This window comes from Argiope bruennichi, chromosome X2, assembly GCF_947563725.1.
Source record: "Argiope bruennichi chromosome X2, qqArgBrue1.1, whole genome shotgun sequence".
NCBI classification, from domain to species: domain Eukaryota; kingdom Metazoa; phylum Arthropoda; class Arachnida; order Araneae; family Araneidae; genus Argiope; species Argiope bruennichi.
Window position 1 is genome coordinate 59,965,120 of NC_079163.1, and position 20,610 is coordinate 59,985,729.

Sequence of the window (20,610 nt, forward strand, 5' to 3'; positions counted from 1 at the left end):
AAATCGATATATATATACATTACTTGTATATCTAGTCATTGATTATTAAATATTAGAAAGAAAGACCATAAAATATAAATGATTCGTATCAAGCGTTACAGAAGGTTTATAAATCCTTTTGCTTTTAATAATCAACAGATGTCTCTATTTGCACTTATTTGTTTCTAGATGGCAACATATTCTGGATCAAACAAGTACTTTAAATTAATCAAACTAGATGAAATGATTAATTTGAAACATCCGGTATTTCTAAATTGTTTTGCATTAATGTTTAATTTTTACTATCAAATCACGAATTTAGGATACAGAGGATTAAAGATAATAATCAATCGGAAGAAATTTTTTTCCTCTCTTGTATTCTGTGTCACTGAATCATAAGACGTTGGCGTGAACTTTCTAAGAGCAATGAGTAAATAATCATCAAATATTTAAAAAAATGTACTCAAGATGTTATTTGAATGGAAAAAAGATGTTATTTGAATGAAGTGAAAGTTGGATAAATTTCTTCATAAAATGTACCAGCGCCTTTGATGAATCGTATATACTTCCCACTGGTATGTGATTTTCGTTTATTATTTCATATATGAGGGAAAGGAGTGGTCGTTGAAAAGGCTGTTCATTGAGAAATAGGAGGAAGGCGTAACAGATATCAATGGATACTTTTAAAACAAATGACGAACCTTAATTTTTAAAAAATTTTAAACAAGTCCGAAAACATTTTGGTCAAGTGTCCATTCCAGTTACACCAAGGAACACTGTTACACCAATACTTGATCTGGCTAATGGAATTCTAAAATGATTGTGGTATTCCATATTCCCACGGCCATAACTCAAACTAAACAAAGTCGTCACGTGCAAACAAACAATAGCATCTACTTGAAGTGTAATTACATCATTTGTATATTTTGTTAATTAATACAAAAGGGCTTATAACGATATTGCAGATACCTGTAAAACTATTATTTCGTGTAAGTTATTGTTATAGACAGCTTGAGCATCAGCACATTCATTGTTTATACACTTTTTAAAACTTTAATTTCAAAATGAAAATTTTAGTTAAAATTTATATTTATAGAAGTATGTATAAAGGGTTAGGAAAAAAGGAAAATCATTCATTGTTAGCTTCAAAATTGTTATTCTCAGGCAAAACGCGAGTTTTCCTTGCATTTCCAGAAATCATTGGCCTACTAATAGGTGAGTTTTACACTCTTATTTCATGAACCATATAAAGATATCTTTATCAACATCGACATTTACAGTCCCTTTAAATTATTTTCGTTTGATATATTTATTTTTTTCTGCAGCATCTCTAATATTCATTTTTTTAAAATTAGATATAGTCTACTGAGAAATCTTTTACTTTTTATCAACATCAATTTGTTTTAATCCATGATCAATTTCCGACATTGCTTGTATCTTTTTTTAAATGACAATGCCTTACTCTGCACTAACGTAGATTCAAGACAAATATATCCAAAGCGAATTTCAAGCAATGAGTGATCAGTTCAATGAGCTGACTGGGTTCGATTCTGCTCGTTCGGAGACACAGGTAGCAAATAACTTTGTACACTTTCAATGGCTTGCCCTCATTCTTTAGCCCCCTTCTACAATAGGTTTTGGTTTCTCTTCCCAATTTCCCTGTTTGACTTCTCATATTCTGAATCGTTAGGTGTCGTTTTCCAAGAGAAAAAAATCGGAATTATACCGTACTAACTTTCTAGAATAGTAAAATTATCGTTATAAATAGGCGAATATGAAAATTTATTATCATTGTAGGCCTGTTCAAAATCCATTAAATAGAAAGGAATTCCTTCGAGACCAAAGAAAATATCGTTATTGGCAACTTAATAGTTATAGACAATATCGTTACACATAGGTTTTACTGCAAATGTATTCGTGAAAATCGAAGGTAATCTTTTCAAAATATTATATTTTCGAAAGCATTAAAGAATTATATTCTTCATTAATATTTACAATATGCATTTGAAATAAATTGTGCTGATAAAGACCATGCTACAATTAATTAGAGTCAAATTATCTGTCATTTTTACCTGTCGGAGTAATCAGTTAGTAATTACTTCGACGTCTATAGTTTATAAATACTATATAGCTATAGTTTATAAATAAATAGTATATAAAAGTTTTCTATGGAACTTCAGCGAACTTGCATTTTAGTCTTTTCTTTACTTTTATTCTATAATTTTAGCAATAAATTAAGATCTTAGATCTACTTTATAAATTTGTCAAAAATACATTAATCTTGTTTTCAAATGCATCTTCTCATTTTATATTTTATGTTGTTCGTTATTGAATCAAAAGGAAATCTTAACATTTATTATATTTTTTTCTGTAAAATTACCATAAAAAAGTCATAGTTTGTATGAAGAGAAGGAACTTCCTTTTATTTCAAACAAAACAAATTTTGAATGGATCTTTTACTTCGATAAATATTCAGTAATAACCTTTAATTATACAATTTAAGTTTAAAGATACATTATAAAATGTTTTTAAAAGCCTTTTATTTCAATTGCGTGGTTACAAAGGATGGCCCGTAATCAAAAGATACTGCAATTTATCATGTTGTAACTAATTTATTGTAAATATGCGATCTTTTACAACAAAATTTTTAAAAATCTTTTTTTATCGCTATGTATCTAACTCCTCTTAGTCCTAGTGTTTTTAATATCGAAATATATTTACCTAGAGTAATTACTTGGAATTTACAAATTACAGAGTATTGCATTTTACACAGAGAAGTTATCAAAGAAAACGAAATTTGAAACATTATTAAATGCTTGAGATTCTCCCCATTTTGAAATTTAATGAAGTATATTATAGATTTCAATTGAAATAAAATCGAATTAGTTTTAGAAGAAACTTGTAATAAATTTGAGTCTTCAATGATTAGTTTTGAGTTAACAAGACTTCTCGTAGCTATTGTTCTCAAAATGAGCTTCCTAAACTTTAGGATTTGCAGAATTTTCATTAAAGGTAACTTAAGACTGAAACAATCAAAATTGCTAGAATATAAACGCGCTATGGTTCTTTTAGTTCAGCTAATCATTCTATTATAAAAAAATTAAATTGTTTAATTATTAAAGATAACGACTGTTTCAGTTTCGTATCAGCATTTTTTGACCAAAAATGTCAAAAGCATTCTTATTTACTGCGACAATGATAGTTGGCCACCACATAGGCATATAATACAAAGCATCCAATAACGGTCTCTGTGGTAGCTTCAATAAAGAAAAGAAATTAGTAAAACGAAACAGTTCACAATCCATATTTATTTCAGATATTAGTTTACAGCACTTATTTGTTGTCCAAGTATTCAGAGAAGTTTCGAAAGACATGTACCTGAATACTAATCACGGAATACGAATAATCATGAGAATAAAATTTCAGAAGCAAGCAAAAAGTAAATTTTACTAAAGTTACTGAATAAGCATAATTTTTAGAAATGAAACAAACTTTGAGATTACTTTTACAACATGTGGTACGATTTTTGTACTTCAAAATCGAATGTTGCGTTCATTCTTGATGATTGTGATAAGAATGTTTCCACTCTTTCTTTAAGTTCACGGAAACTATGTTTCAATTTCAGTTGCAGTTATAGAAAAACTTAGATTGTATCGAATTTTTTGACTATTTAAGGATCCTATAACAGCATTGTCAGATATGGCTCTTGCGCCAGAAAATACAACTCGACTAAAGATCCGATAAATATTACGTCTATGGAAAAAAATATTTTCTGTTTTATCCTTCTTTATGTCTGGATGGAGAATGCTGATAGTAAGGTTCGTTAGAAAACAATTGTGCTTCTTAAATTAAAATGCCAATAAAATTAAACTGCAAAGAAGAAAATTTTCGAAAAATTTATCGGACTTGGAATCTGTGTGGAGAAAAATGTAATGAGTTTAAACAAAATAATTCTGAAATAATACTAATTAAAATGTTTAATTATACCATTTCATTCAAATTATGTGTTCGAATTACTTATATCCTAATTGTTATCATTGTTCAAGGACTTGAAATTTTTAAAGAAAAATAACAGTGCAATATCTTTCGAAAATTTCAGCAAAATTACTGCCGAATATTGATAATAATTTGGTTCTTCATCTTTTTCTGCATTTGTTTCTTGCTTTTTTTTTTCAAATAATCCTTAAAAAATTAAGAAAATCATTAAAAATATTTTTCCATATATATAGAAATAATATACCTTGACAAATAGGCCAATACCAAAATTTCATTTAACTGCAAAGATGAACGACCTGATATATTGTTCATTTTATTTCATCTCAGTAAAAATCTTACCTTATTTTATTTAAATTCAAAAGAAATTTTCCCTTAAAAAATAGAGAATTGTTTCATTAACAGGAAATGATAAAAATCTATTTCTATAAACGATTTGTTAGATAATTTTTTGTTGAAATGATCTTTATTGTCTCTATTATTAAGATGTTTCAGAAGTTGGTTCAAAATATTAGGAAACGAAAAGGAAGCACTTCAGTCTGAAGAGTCTGGACTTATCAATCGGAGATAAACAGATTAATAAATGAATTGATATAGCTCTATCAAGTTCAGAAGTGAATGACCGCCCGTATTGCTTACCTTTTTGTTTCTTACTTGGAGTTTTCTAAATATACACAGATATTTTTTATAAAAAAAATGTCAAATCGAATATTGCATGTGGAGAGGGCTCAAAATATCATTGTGATTCTGACCTTCCGAAAAGTGAGGGAACTAAAGGGCTGACTGGAATAGCGAATCGAATTAGCTTGACCTATATGGGAGAAGATCCAAGTGGTTGAACTACTCCTTGAATGCCAGTGACACAATTGTTGGCATTTAGGTAGCCTCACGGTAAGAGATCACTCTACAAGTGAAAGAGCTTCATATCGGTTCAACGCATTAGTCTCGTATAATTTTGATATCTTTGGTAGTTCTGGTTCCATATGTGCGCAACATCAAGGAATCAAGCGATTACACCGATTTACATTTCGTAAGTAAATTCCTCATTTATTATAAGGATATATTTGGAAAATAACAAGACTAAATAGCAATGATTCAAGTAGACTTAATTCATAAATTTTGTAATTATGCAATAATTTAGCAAACAGTTTTAAATAATTATACCTAAGTTCATTATTCATACTAAGGAACCATAAAACAAAAGCAATGCAATTTTAGTGTATTGTTTGGAAATGAATATGTTCGATTGTTTTTATTTCATTTTTTTCTTTTTTTGAATGCATCAATTCTGTTAAGTAAAAAAGACGTTTATAGTTCCTGTAAACCTTGTGCCGCACTCCGTGGGTAATGTTTCTGGCTGTTAAACATTTTATGCTTGGTAAAGCTAGTTGAAATCGAAGTTTGAAATGCTAAACAAGACAAAAATTCAGAATATAAAAATATTTATTTCTTGTCATGCTTAAGAATATATAATTGTATACTTTTTTGTAATTAGTCATTAGATTTTTTTTTTTTTTTTTTGAGATTACTCGATTGAATTACTCGGCATTTTAAGACATAGCTGCATGTGTTTTATTTTTTCAAGTTATAGATAAACATTTTTCAGCTTTTAAAAATTCTTATTGTTTCGATGGCTGTATTGTGTGAACCCTGTTGAGGGATAGCATTCGAATCATTCTTAATCATCTATAAAGCCTTTATGTAATGAAAGAAATTTGATTTTAAAAATATATAGTTGTCATAAAGGAAATCAAAGTGGCTTCGCTTTACGCAAAATCTTTAGTGCATCGTAATAAAAATCTAACTAGGCTAAGAAAAAAACTACATTAAGCAAATAATTATATTGTGATTTTTTTTTTATATATTCTTCCTAAAAAGTCGTTTAACTATATTTTGATAAGAATCCTTTTAAAATCGAATTTACTTTGTATTAAGTTCACTACACAAATATATTATAATTTAATATTATTAGGATTTAACTCATATTAATAAAGCGATGATAGACTATGCTCCTTTAACCATTTGAATTTTTATGGCAAGAGTGCTTTCGAATCCTTTCATTCACGTTTTGCCTGAGAAAGCGCCTTGTTTGAAAATCAAATTCTATATATTCCTGAAAACTCATTCATCTTTCGTTACAGAAATAGTTATCGTACTAAAAATATGCTTTCAAAATAAAAATAAGCTTAGTATGTGGATGAATTTTCAGTTGAAGCAAATTCATAAAATAACTTTTCTGCCATTAGCAAAAGAAAAACAATTCATTAAGCTATCGTCCCTTCAAACTAATTGACTGCTTTATAATCTTCTGGATTATATTTGATTTAAGAACATGGCTACAAGCTGATGTAGATGAATCGGATGGAAGAGGCATCTTCTAAAGAACAGCGTTCTTATAAAAATGAAAAAAAAAAAAAAAAATGGATTGCATTTAAGAAAACGTCTAGTTAATAACGAGCCACTATATTACGAAAGTTCATCGAAATACTGAAGATATTCATGACAGATTACAACAGAGTTTTCGAGACAATGGAAATAGCTTCTACAACTATCTCCGGAATTTCATGTCTAGTTATAATTTGTCAGTGAAGTATCAGCCAATTATAGCAATCTTGCTATGCAAATAAACATATGCGCACGCACTTTTTTGCTGCAATTCTGGTAGGTTTAAACGGGTGAGTATAAATTGTTCAAAGAATTTTTTCCTTGACTCTCAACAAGTTGGTAAGTTACGCAATTGACAGAACCACAGTATTTCATGTTGAAGATGTGGAGGGAACAATTATCCCCCTCGCACTCTCCGCAAGTGGGGGGGGGGATTACGTAAATGTTTTGACTTTCTCCGAAACGGTTCTTTAAGAATAAAAACATCGAAGAGTTCACGAAGAACTTTTTTTGTTCCGTCTTCAACTTGTTGACCTTCAAAAAGATTCAGTCCTACCCTAAAGCACTAATTAGTTCTCTCCGAAACATCAGAAAGGCTATTTTGATGTGGGGTCCTAGTCCTTTAACCGCAGTACTTATGACGTAAATAAAGTGACATCAGGTCTCTCTCAAATTCATATCCAATATTATTCCATTTGACTTTCCTTGTATGCTACTAGATATAATAGTATTTAAAAGCATCGCTTGTGTGTCATTAGGCTATTTCGGGAGCAAAGACCAGTCACCCTCATTTAGAATTCACTAGTCGTAGACTTGTTTTGTTACAGCTGCTTTATAATAACATTTTCGGAAGATTTCTACTTCTGTCTGAACCCGAAAAGCACGCTACTTTTTCTGGGTAAGATTATCAAGACCTGTGGTTATTAACTTCTTGTTTTTCTAATAAATATATTAAATACAAACTTAATTTTTAAGCTGCTGATTGCTGCATTTTTATGAAATTTGTATTAAATTGAATACGGGGCAAGAATTGATATCAGAATAACTCTGAATAGTTTTTTTTATTCTGGACTATCGCAATTTAATATTTTAATAATTCCATTTTCATGATTTTTTTTAGAATAAATTTATTTAAGAAAAGATAATTCTAAATCTAATACATAAAAATTAATTTTTATTTATTCGTATTTTATGCGCTGCCGTACCGTTCATCCGATGGCGATAAAACTTAGCCAACTTATTGCTTTGAACCTAGAAAATCCATGTTTTTCACACGGCAGTTATATATTTGGATGCTCATGAGTCGGACAGCCAAGAAATTTATTTTTGCTGAAGGCGGAAAAACAAAAAATATTGTCTAAAGTATACTTGAATAATAAAGTAAAAAAATAGAATAAATACTTCTCCTTTATATTATTCAATTTTAGTTAATATGTTAATTGTCGCCATAAAATATCATTCTTCCTATCATTCCTAAATAAACAAGATAGCTATTTCGAATTTCAAACGAGATTTCCAAAATTATTTCTTCTGTTATAGCAACTTGCCGGGTACCAGCTAGTTTTAAATAAGAAAATCCTTACTTCTATTTTTTTTTTAAATCTTTGAAGTAATTTATACAAAATTGGTAAATGTAAAGTTGATTCTTCTTATACAATTGAGATATTTGAAAAATGTTATCAAACCTAGCAGGAGAATATTTGAGAAATTAACTTCAAAAAATGGCACTGGTCTTCATAAATGAATAACTTTAAATAGTTTTTATTAATTCTAGTCTATCGTAAATTAATATTTTAGATTTAATTTTTCAAACTATCAAAACTACTAATGAAACTAATTAAATTCTTAACTATATTTAACTTTATTCTTGTGTAGGTAAGCTCAGAAACTGCATTCAAGTAAAGATATTTCTCATTTATAGTTTATGTAAAACAAATTTTCTTGTTTTGAATATTTTATTAAAAATTTTGAAATGACTAAATTTGAAACGCCATTGTAATTTTCAATTATGAATTTGTCTTTGTTTTTATGTCAATACATTGAAATTATCCTCTTGAACCTCCGAATTTTTATAGAAATCATCATTTGCAATGTAGAGAAGATTAGTGTTTTGAATATTATATAATCAGAAGTACATTTTTTTTTTCAGACTGAACACATTTCTCATTATTCTGAATATTTGAACCTGTTGATTATTTTGAACGTCTAATCATGACTGATAGCGATAACCAGCCAATTACCCCTCAAGAAGAAGAAGCTATTAAACAGGTATAAAATTTATAGTCATTTCTCAAATAGCACTAATTATTGCCCAATATTTTACGATATTAAACACTATTGTATGATAATACCAGGATACTTTTTAATAATCAATGTTATCTCATACTTTTTCTCTGAATGCATTCTTTTGTTTAAAATATGAAATGTTTTAAAACACACAAATATTTTGGAAATTAATAAAAAAATCAGTGAAATTTTAAAACCTGTGGATCAAAATTGAAATATATATCTATCAAATTATAAATGATATTTTCATTGCTAAAATCTATGAGCAATACCTTAATGATTTTAGAACCTCTAATATCATGGAATCGTAATATTTGCTTATAGCCGGAAAATGAAATCAATAGTTCTTAAGAATGGCACTTGTCTTCATAATTTAATAATTCTGAATAGTTTTTCTTAATTTTAGTCTATCGCAAATTAATATTTTAATATTTCCATTTTCATAATTTTTTTATAATAAATTTATTTTGGAAAAGATAATTCAAAGTTTACAGAAGTAATTCCTAATTTCAATTTTTCATTAAATTTTTTTTAATATTTAGTATATAAAATTAGAGATTAATAGATTCTTTTAATATTGCAGAATTGTTTGAAAAATAGTTACCAAACATGGCTTGACAGTATTTGAGAGTTGTGGTTCGAAACGGTGTCTTTGATATCTGCGATTAAAATCATCTTATATTTAATTTTTTAAACTATTAAAACTACTAATGAAACTAACTAATCTATATTAACTATATATTATTTACTGCAGTCTCTGATAACTTTGAAATGCGACCCATTTTTATTGTTAGGAGCTGTTTTCCAAAAAAATTAGACATATCGGTATCAATGGCTTTGCGTGTTTTTTCACTAATATGCATATATGAAACAAATGCAATATCAGGAAGATGTCAACCGTTTACTTGCATTAATTTATCTTACACTTTAGATTGTTAATTTTTGTTACCAAAAGAAAAAGCACGTCCAGAAACACCGGCTTCTAAAAAGAATCAATTGGATAATTGAATTCAGTGGTTCTTCTGAAGCAGTCGTCCGAATAGCCTAGTGCAAAATAGAGTACTTTTTTTTTCACACCATTCTGTACTGAATTCAGCTTTCTTTTATACTTTATTTATAATTAGAGCATAAAGCAGATTTCTTTCATTAATGAGAACGCAAAATTAAAATAATTGACAGCAAAGGAAATGATTTTGAGTTCACCGTCAGAAATGAATGACTTCGGACGTCAATTTTTATTCATGGTTTTCGGTCATTTTGATGAGCTTGATTGTCTTTTAAAATAATTGAAAAGATATCAAGCCTGTAACAGTTTGTATCGCTTTCATTTAAAAAATGATGGGCTGTCTGAATCAAGAATTCTTTTTACGTCTTAACCTGTTAACTGGGTATGACGAAATATTCCAATGCAAAACGAATTGAATACGAGTTAATTACCCGGTTAACAAGCTAAATAAATATAATAAAAGATTTTTAAACTCAAGTTAAAAAATGGGTATTTTAATTATTTTCTAATTTTTGATCTTTACAATAATTAACATCGGGGAAACTCGCAACAAATTTGCTCCCGATTTCATAACCGGTGCTATTTGTATGAAATAATTATTTAAATTAAGTAATAAGTTCAGAAAATATTATGTGTATTGACATCTAGAAAACGCAATATGCAAAATTTCAAAATTCTAGAGCATCAGTAAGTAAGTGAAATTCAATCCTTATAAATATAAAACAAGTTAAATAAAAAAATTATAAAAAGGTATATTTTCATGTGCTTAATACATTGATTCAAATCGTACTTAAATTTAAAATAAGAAGTTTATGTAATTTAATGACTTCTAATGAGGAAATATGACTTCCATCTAAAACTATATAATTGAATAAATGAAAAAACTGTTTTCTCTCATTAAATAAAAATATCATTAGATAAAAGAAGTTCAAATAAAAGAATTTTGACAAGTGAAGTAATAATTGCTGATTTTTTATGTTTATTAGAATCGAAAATTCTGCTTGGAATTCCAGTTATTTTTGGAGCGAAAATAAATCCATTTCCCCACCAAAGATTTATGACTTAATGTTCCACAGCTGGGAAATATAATTTTACCCAAAAAAACTTGAAAATAAAGAATTTGAAAAATTCCTAAAGGTATTTGCATTAAACTAAGCATTTACCGAGTTCCATTACAATTTTCTTTTTACTTTATGGTTTCTCCAGTTTATTCTTTCGTAATATTTTTATACAAAAAATAAAAAAAAATTACTCGAAATATTTTTATTAAAACTTTTTTAGAAAACTCGACAGAAATAAAAAATGAGATTTTCATTCTATTTTAAACATCATGAAATGCTCTTTTTAAGTATATAAATGTAATAAATTCAATTTATCCATGTTTTCAAAACTAGATATTTACTTAAGAGCACTTCAGAATTGCAAGGATCGGGTTGCTCCATACTTCGCAGATCCTAATTTATGTAAAGTGCAACGTTAAGTTGTAATCTCGAATGAAAATTAAGCAGTTAAAAGTAATGCTTGACAGCTGGACATCGCAAAAATTAACTTGTAAAGCTATATAAGCTCCCACGCCATCTTTTTCCCGATTTATCTACTGATTTGCTAAGAGTGTCTCTCCCTGGTAATGTATTTAATAAAGAATTTAAATAATCTTCTTGCTTAATCATGGAGAAAATTAAAGCTAAAATTAAACGAAAACTCTTTAAATGGTTTGATATGAAACAGGTGAAGCAAATGGGTTTAATGCTTGAATGACCGTACAATGAGATGTATGCTAAACTCAATAATTATGCTGAAATGTTTCGTGTTTTTCAATATTCATTTTAATTCTTTTCAATTTCTATCCACGCTGTTCTGAAGCCTGCTGTGTATATTAAATCTGAACTAATCTCGCTAAATATCCCTTTAATAATGTTTAATTCATTCCTGTTTTGGTTTCAGTGGCTATACAACTATGATGAAAGAAAACCAATTGGCGTTTATTCCCTTTAATTCGAAAAGAATTCAAATCAGACATGACCCCCAAATACCAAAACTTTGCAAACATTTCTCTGTATTATATCACAAATGACATTATTTTAGTCGGATAATGTATCCTTAACCTGTATTGAGACCGAAAGGGAACACCAATCGAAGTCTAGCACAGTAGAAATCTTATTGAAAGAAAACATCATCGGTCACGGACGCAAGAGAGCCCTCTGGCACTGTAACTTACCTGAAAGTTTCGTAACTCCAAATGTAGGACTCATCAAGATAGTAGTTGAACTCGGGAGATTGGAGACATAATTGAAAGGTAATTCATTAAGGTAAATTCAAAAAGAAAAAAAAATGGGGAAGGAAACTTTCCGGAATATGATTTAGCTTGTTCGAAACTTTCAAATTATTTTCGAACTGCAGTAAGTAGTATGCATTCAATAATAATAAAATTTTTAAACACATTTTGTTGATTTCTAACTTTATTATTAATCCTAGCTGATAAAAAAAGTGTCGTACATTTAGGGGAAAAAAATCATAATTCAGAAACTTCAAGAGATTTCGTGAGAAAAATCTCTTGCTATTCAATTATGCATTAATACGCATGAATTAATAGATATTTAAAACTGATATATACATCACTTAGTATCAAATAGCCATTATTATTTGTTACATATATAATTCGAGGGAAAAATTCTTATTTGAGAAGCGATTTGTGTGAAGTTTTTTTCGGTGAAATTTCAGTTTAGTTCTATAGCTTTTTTTTTGCGGAAAAAATATATATTTCTTAAATTAACATCAAACAGAATTTTATTTAAGGATAAAAAGACTCGAATTTTATACCAAATCGCAGTGATTTCTTTGTGTATATGTGTGAATGATTTTAATCATCAAATGGATTTACAAAAAAAAAAAAAAATTCTTTATATTTGTTATTATCACTGATTAAAATATCTCATTGTTGAATTTGAACAAAACATTTAATGGCATCATATCTGAATGTTTTTTCTTCTTATTGCTGAATCAAATTCTTTTATTTTAAATACTTTACTAGTAATAAAAAATTAATAAATTTTTCCATTAATCAGTTTTTTTAGGCTAGAATTCTTTTCTGCTTAAAACTAGAAATTCTCTCTGATGTAATAGCATTTGTATAATATTAAACAATTAGAAATCGCTTCTGTTTGTTCATTCAAATGAAAGATGATAATGAGAAAAAAAGTCATTCAGAAGATAATTTTGTAGCATCTCTTTAAGTTTACAGAAATTTCTAGTAAACTGATTTTTCAATTTGGAAAATCCGTGAAAATTTTTTTATTCCACTTGGAATTTTAAAACATGAAACAAACTATCAATACAAACATAATTTTCCTATCTTAATATGCTGGAACTTCGAAATTTTGTACACTTCGTGTTCTCTAAGATATTATATTATTTTAATATTTGTAGAACTTAATTATCAATTAAACAAATTTCTCAAAATCGTGTTTTGTACATGAGGCGTCGTCGCATGGTAGTCAGTTTTAAAAAAAGCAGAAAATAATCAAAACAAGATCTGCTTTATATTAATCTAATTAAAGTGTGTTTTCAATTTTTTTTATCGTATTGACAGACTTGATTTTGTAACTCTTTTTAAGCAAAGTCATAACTCCCACACATTTTTAAAAAATAATTTTTTCAGTTTAAGGTTGAACACTCGTCACCCTGGCCTATTTTATTTTGAGAACGCTTGTCTTCCTTTTCCTTCATGTAATTTAAGGACAACTGATAAAAATACATACGGAAGAAACTTGAAAAGGGCAGTTCAACTCTTTTAGCTTTCCTTTTGAAATTTCATTATGTTTCACTGGCGAATTTCCTTACATTCAGTTCTGTTTAATGACAATCGTATATTTGTTGTAACTATCGAAATGACGAAACCTTTTCGTACGAACAACTCTCATAAAAGGAAGAAAAAAATCTCAATTCCTAGAAAAGACAATGCTTGAAGAATATTTTTTTTAATTTGCAATTTTCAGTCATTCATTTTAATGAAACTTTAAAACCATTCTATTCAAACTTCAATAGAAAACGAAGTCGCTAGAACTGGTTACTTCCCATACCAACAGCACATACGACAGTCTGAATTGGTCATTGTTCGTATTGAGGACGAATCATTGTATATGAGTAGCTGCATTGTTTTACTTTATAACTCTAAATTGATGATTATTTTGATTGCATTTTAAGAGGCAATTGTGGAGAATAAGAAAAGTGATAAGAAAAAAAAATGCATTTTACGCGGAACTATTGTGATTCGACAGTTAAAAAAAACGTAAAATAAGGAAAAACTGTTTTCATCCATAACATCATTTATTTAAAGTAGTATTCTTTCAGTTTTTCTGAATACAAATTATAACATCGTTATAGTTAGAAAGTTACTTTTTAATTACAACTCTGTACTTATTATACCTATGTGATCATGCATGGTTGACATTTTTATAAAAAAGTGAAGGTTTTATTTACTATCCAAGGTCAGCTCGACTAATGATTAAATTTTTTGGATACGTTGATCAGAATTTCTCACGATTCTATCTTAGCTTTGAAAGAGGTATAATTTTTAAAATTTCACTTGAGCTAATCCTTATGTCAAAACAGAATTCAAAACTAATATTGTAAAAATTATCTGTAAAGACAATCGGTTATGTTGCATTCATTAAGGGTATTTAATATTTTCTGTTAAATCCGTACAGTTTCTTACTGACTCCTGTATTGCACAACAGTTTTTAGCTCATTTTTGAAAGAATTTATCAAGCAAATTTCTTGATGTAAAAGCATAGACCATAGACACAAACTAACGGTAAATTTCGATTAAAAATACTTGCAATTCTACTAAAATTGACTGAAGTTACTTTTTCTATGAGTATCATTTCAGAGCTACATAATCACTATATAATCAACATTCATTTTACGAATTGGACTCGCATTTTCCTGTAAAGCCCCAAAAAAAATTGCATGATTATAATCCCCCCCCCATCTCTGGTATGTCATAAAATATGCCCCTCTAAAATAATGTAAAATCCAATTTATAATGACTTTAATTGGATGAAAATGCATAAGAAGCGTCAGAATGACAATTTTTTAAAGAATATGTAGTTTTTATCATTGCTTGTTCTGATTCAATAATATAAATCGATTTCGTACGTCTTGTTGATTCTTACATGTTTTATATTCATACTTTCTATAGAACCGGACCACCGTCCAGCCCTATGAATATTTTTAATAAATAATAGTGAATCCATACGCTTATTTATGCACTGATATTCAGTCAGTTCGAAAATATGTGTATATGTTGCACTAGTTCTGATATATAGTGTGTTCTTAAACGGTTGAAATATGCTTTAATTTAATATACATATGCAGACACTGTGAATTTCAAAAGTCTTCAAAGAAAGGCAGGAAATTAATTTAATTAAAATAGCCTAGCTATTAATTTCCAAAAACTTGCACGTTTTAACTTTGTGCAAACCAACGTTTTGAAAAATGATAGCAAGGCAATTCCTTTAACCTAAACGAATTTATTGCCTTCATCGAAAACGTTTGCAACTTATAATGCATGTAGCTTATTAATTTAAGGCCTCTCATAGTAAAAAGTTAAAATGTCATCTCTTAGTAAAAGATAAGGCCACCTCTTTTATGAACACCTTACGTATTACATGAATTCTTAGAATGATACAACTTTAAAAAAAATTGAAATACATTTAGTTAAAAATTCATTAATTTTTATCTAACTATAGTCCTTTTCCTAAAATGTTCTCCTCTGAGATTTAAGATATGCTCCTCTTTCAAAACTATTTACAAAACGTTTGTGAAAGATTATGGCAAATTATTCAGAAATACTAAATGCTATAAATATGTCGTTTGATACATTGTAATGTTTTTTCTTCTAGCTGAAATTGAGAATGCAAGATGAAATGAAACCGGAATATCTAAAGGATGAGTCAATGTTCCTCAGGTTTCTTAGAGGTAAATTTAATGTTATCATCTATTATATCCTTTTTGGTTAGAGTGATTACGCCTTATTAAATATCTAATATGATAGAATAAATTTATTTTACTTGTAAAACAAATGCATTCCCGACTTTTTCAAAGCCAACAATCTTGAATTTTTTTCAAAAAATAAGATACCAAAATTACGGTAGTCCATTTTTGCACGAAACAATAACTTATTTAAGCATTATACAAGAAAACATTCGAATGCGCAGAATTTTTTTTTCGCATGTGGAAACATTGCCTTTAAAGATTTGTGTACTCGCTACTGACAGCATAAGTCTTTTTTTTCTGTTAAAATAAGTGCAAATGCAATTTGACAAATTTTTAATATTTGTTAATTTCTAAGTACTCTCATTAAAACCTATCATTATTGAAGTTATTAATGATGCTTTGTAACTATTTCTATAAGCTTTTATTTAGACTTGTTTCATATTTGGAATGATTGAATTTTATAATCGCTTTTTCTTTCATTTCTAGATTTATCGGGTTTGAAATTTTGTGCACTTGTTAAAATAATATACGCAAGTGTACAAAACATTTTCAGAATTAAATTATCAGTTATTGGTTAAAATTATCATCAATTATTGGTTATCAATTATCAGTTATTAATTAAAATAAATTCTAATTTGATACGAGTCGCACTTACCAGGTAATAGATTTGATCAAAAATGATTTTAAAATTTCTTAATAGTTAGAATGATAACTCAAAATTGAGAGTTTAAACAATAAAAAATAAATAACATAAAAAAATTCCAACGTTTTTGAAAGAATTTTTAATTGTTTTAAAAAACATTTTATTAAATGTATTAAAAATTTCACTTGCTAACCCATATTTTCTTAAGAATTGTTTGATTAATGAATTATTTATACGCATGCCCTTTAGAAACATTTCCAAATAACAATATGTGCAGCATGATATTTTTTAAAAAGTTATTCCTGTGAAAACAACTGAAAAGACAACTTCATTTTAAAAAACTATCGATAATTTGTAAAATCGAATAATTAATTATTATTATTTGACTGATTTGTGACTTATGTGGAATTATGAGATCTATAGTTGTTGTAGTTACTGGATTATCGTATTGTAAGTGACGTATTAAACTTTTCGTCTTTCAGCTCGACAGTGCAATCTCAATAAGGCCGAAGACATGCTGAGAAATGTAAGTAAGAGCGCAGAAAAATTTTATTTTATTTCGAATGATCTTTTTTTAATTAGATTATAGATCTTTTTTTATTAAATTAAGAATCAGTATTTTCTATTAGAAATTAAACTTTTTGCATAAAATTTGTCAAAATCAAGAATTTAATTTTATCGAAAATAAAAGAATGAATTAATAAGATTTAACCGACCATTATGTAACACGACAACGAAAACATTTCTAGTCCAAATAACATAGAAGTAATTCATTGAGATGAATGACATTCGAAAATCGACAGATTTCGTCTAACCCTTAAAAAAAACACCGCCATAAAATATAAAAATGAGGCCATTGAGGTCATAATTCTTAATTCGCGTGCTATTCTTCAAACAACTGAGAGGAAAAAACTTATTGAACTCCCCTTGGCATCTATTTTTTCTTCACCGAAAGTGAAATGGACATTTTTTATTTATCAATCTTGAAGCGAAAGAAAATAATTATATCAATCTCAACATTTTTCAGACTAGATTAAGAAATTATCTGTTCTCATTTTCATTTCATTGTACAGATTATTGAAAGAGTAATTTGTACAATTTTCTTAAAATGAAATGACTTTTGAAAGCGTATTCTGTACAATTTTCTTAATGTACAAAATAGTAAGAAGCGACATATTCTAATAGAGTATATTCTCTTAAACATCAAATATAATTTTTATAGTTAAATATTTAATTATTCAATTCTATTAATTCCATAATAAAAAAAAACCTATTTGACATTGTTATGCCGAAAAAAGTTGGAGAACTCAGGTGTCGTCTCGTCATTGCCATTCAAAATATATATATATATATATATATATATATATATATATATATATATATATATATATTACTATATATCCGAAGAGGCCTATTTATCGAAATTGTCCATAATGTTAATAACTGCCTTTTGTTTTAAATTATTTTAAATTTGAAGCAGGTTTAGATTGTCAGTAATTTGCTTCAAATTTTCTGAAAAGTCTTCGATGGTCGATCACTTTTTCGGGTTTTATAGAAAAGAAATGAAAAGCGTAATTCTCACCCAATGGATTTCTTTTCGATGCTTTTGCTAAATTAATCTTTATCTAGTATTTTATTCAACTCTGTTGGACTGTTCTGTAAAAATTGATATTCTTTCACTGTATTCTCAAAATGGAAATATTTTGTAATTGAATAATAAACATTTTCTTTTTCAGCATGTACAATGGAGGGAAAAGAATGATATAGATCATATTGATAATTACAAGCCTCCTGAGGTACAGTTATTGATAAATTATTTTTTTCTACGAATGACAGGAACTTTTTTAATAACTTAACTGATTATTATTTAATAAATTTATATTTATTGCATAATTAAATTTTTTGAAAAAGTTATTTTCAATACTGGGAATATGCTATGAACTCATGAAATAATCCCTAGCATTAAATTTCAATGAGAAAAAAAAAACTACGTTTTTTTTTGTGTGTGATACACTGATCTTTTTTCTTTCAAAATTGGACTTTTTAGGAACTTAATCTTCAATTTATATACTCCCTTTCCAGCATTGTTTACTTGATTTAAAAAATTCATGTTAAGAAAACTAGCGAGTTACTACTTTAAAATATTAACTTTAGACGGAAAATGTTCTATTGTTAAAAATACACGAAGAATGCAGTATCGGACTAGTCATAAATTTTGAAATCTGTGCGAGACAGAAATTTTTTTTTTCCAAAAAGTATCCCAGCAATATGCTTTAAGAATTCTATTGAAATTTATAGAGAACTCTTCTTTAATGATTTTATTTCCTTAATCATGGTATGTACGCATATTTTCAATATATATAGCATAAACAATTAAACAGCAAATGATAAGTTAATAAACACATAAAAAATTTTAATAATAAATATAAGTCGATTAAATTAATGATAAATTCTTTCCTCAAAGTTTATTTTTGAATATTATTATATAAGACTTGAAAAATGGTAAAATGTCATCATTTTCAATAAGCAACTTTAATATTTATTAACTTGAATGATGATATTTCGATATATGCAATTAATTGTTTAAGAAATAATATTCAAAAATGTTTGTTTTTTGGAATATCCCTTAATTAGGGTACAAAACATTTAGAATAAATAGTTTATCTAAAACAGAAAACTGATCGTATCCTTCTTCCATATTAAAAAAATGGGACGTTAATATAACTAAACTAATCCTTCTTCCATACTAAAACTGAGATTCATTTTATTTACAGGTAGCAAAGTATTTTCCAATGAGCTTAATCGCTTTCAGCAAAGAAAGAAACCCCGTTCGTTACCTCAATTTTGGCAACATGGATGCTAAAGGTAAAGTTTCAAAGGCATTATGAAGATATCAAACTCGCAGAAACTCACAGTACAACCGCAAAATGAAACGGCAAAACTTACAATAAATTATTGTGCATCTGCGATTCCGAATGAAACTATATAGTGTCTATACGATTGGACTATTTTCAAGCTTTGAAAATGATAAATTGTAATTGCTTCTGTGTCAAATATCGAGATATGTGGTGACACCGGATTGTCGAATAGGAAATGGCATCCATTTAAAAGATGGATGTCATTTAGAAAAGATGGATGCCACCCTAGTAGCACACAAATACTGTACAATATTGTATGGCATTGATCAATATTCGCAATATTGTATAATATTGTGGAATATTGATTAATATCATGTAATATCGCACAATATTGTACAACAGGTTGTGCTACCTGGAGATTAAATTCATCTTTTTCACAGTGCTTTTAGAAATGTCTCTACAAAAATTTTATTTCTGTCCATTTATACTATTCTTTTTAATTTAAATCATTTTATTAAAATTTGAATTTTGCTTACAAACGTCCGTGATGAATGAAAAATCAAATTTAATGAAGCTGTTTATTAAAATGTTCCTTTGTTAATGTATTTAACAGAAGAAATTTTTATTCGAATTTCTAATGTTTAATCCTTTATTCAATATTTTTTATAAATTAATCTTGAAATCAATTTTTCTCAAATTCACTACCTGGTGGCACCACTCACGTTGAATAACAATTTAATGGAATCAACCAATAAGTTGATAATAAATCTCTAAAAATATTTAAAAAAATGTATTGTCATCAAAAACACACTAGTTTAAAAAATGAAAAAATTGGCCCGTCTGTAAGCGAGTAAAAAATTAATTACAAAATACCAAAGTCATAAACATAAAACAAATCAAATTTTTGTTTCAAAGGAATAAAAATATGAAATAAGCTTTGGAATAACTAAAAAAATTTAGAATCGAAATAGTTCAGAAAAATATCAAAACTTTCCATTTTGATGATAGCAGAACTGATATCGAAATTGTTTATATAAAAATATTTTTTGCTGTATACTAGGTTTAGTTCCACAATATTTGAAATCATGCCTAATCGGGCCAGTCTTAAAATTATTTCTCGAGATGATGATGATGAGATGGAATATTATATCCTTAAAGTAGCTCAAATAGACATATATTCTCTTCATCCAAGTTTGTCATCCAGTTGAAAGTGAGAACATTCTTGAAATATTTGTCCTTGCAATATTACTTACGCGAAATTTTCCAAATTTACGCTTCTACAAGAAGAGGTCGAGATACAAGGAAAGGAAAAAAATCTTTAATTTATTCAATTATTATATGAGTTAAAACTACCGAAAGGTTTGCTACAACTTTTTTTTATTAATTATTAAATAAAATCGTATCTATAAATGCATATGCATGATTTTATATTCGAATGAAACTATACAAAAGAAAATTCAATT

The 20,610-nt window shown here is 27.7% G+C and overlaps 1 protein-coding gene across 4 annotated transcripts in view; it reads left to right on the plus strand.

The window, feature by feature from the left end:
- The window catches only part of LOC129960596 (SEC14-like protein 2), a 57,589-nt gene that overhangs the window by 20,369 nt on the left and 16,610 nt on the right, over positions 1 to 20,610 (plus strand). Inside the window, exons 1-6 of one of the 4 annotated variants that reach the window (XM_056074097.1) lie at positions 315 to 554; positions 8,507 to 8,625; positions 15,553 to 15,628; positions 16,772 to 16,815; positions 18,026 to 18,085; positions 19,064 to 19,154. In XM_056074097.1, the coding sequence (XP_055930072.1) occupies positions 8,569 to 8,625; positions 15,553 to 15,628; positions 16,772 to 16,815; positions 18,026 to 18,085; positions 19,064 to 19,154 (328 nt within the window). In that variant the 5' untranslated portion in view covers positions 315 to 554; positions 8,507 to 8,568. Of the gene's footprint in view, positions 1 to 314; positions 555 to 4,854; positions 5,003 to 7,018; positions 7,256 to 8,506; positions 8,626 to 15,552; positions 15,629 to 16,771; positions 16,816 to 18,025; positions 18,086 to 19,063; positions 19,155 to 20,610 lie in introns of those variants that run through there. The other 3 variants (XM_056074095.1, XM_056074094.1, XM_056074096.1) reach the window with 3 other exon arrangements.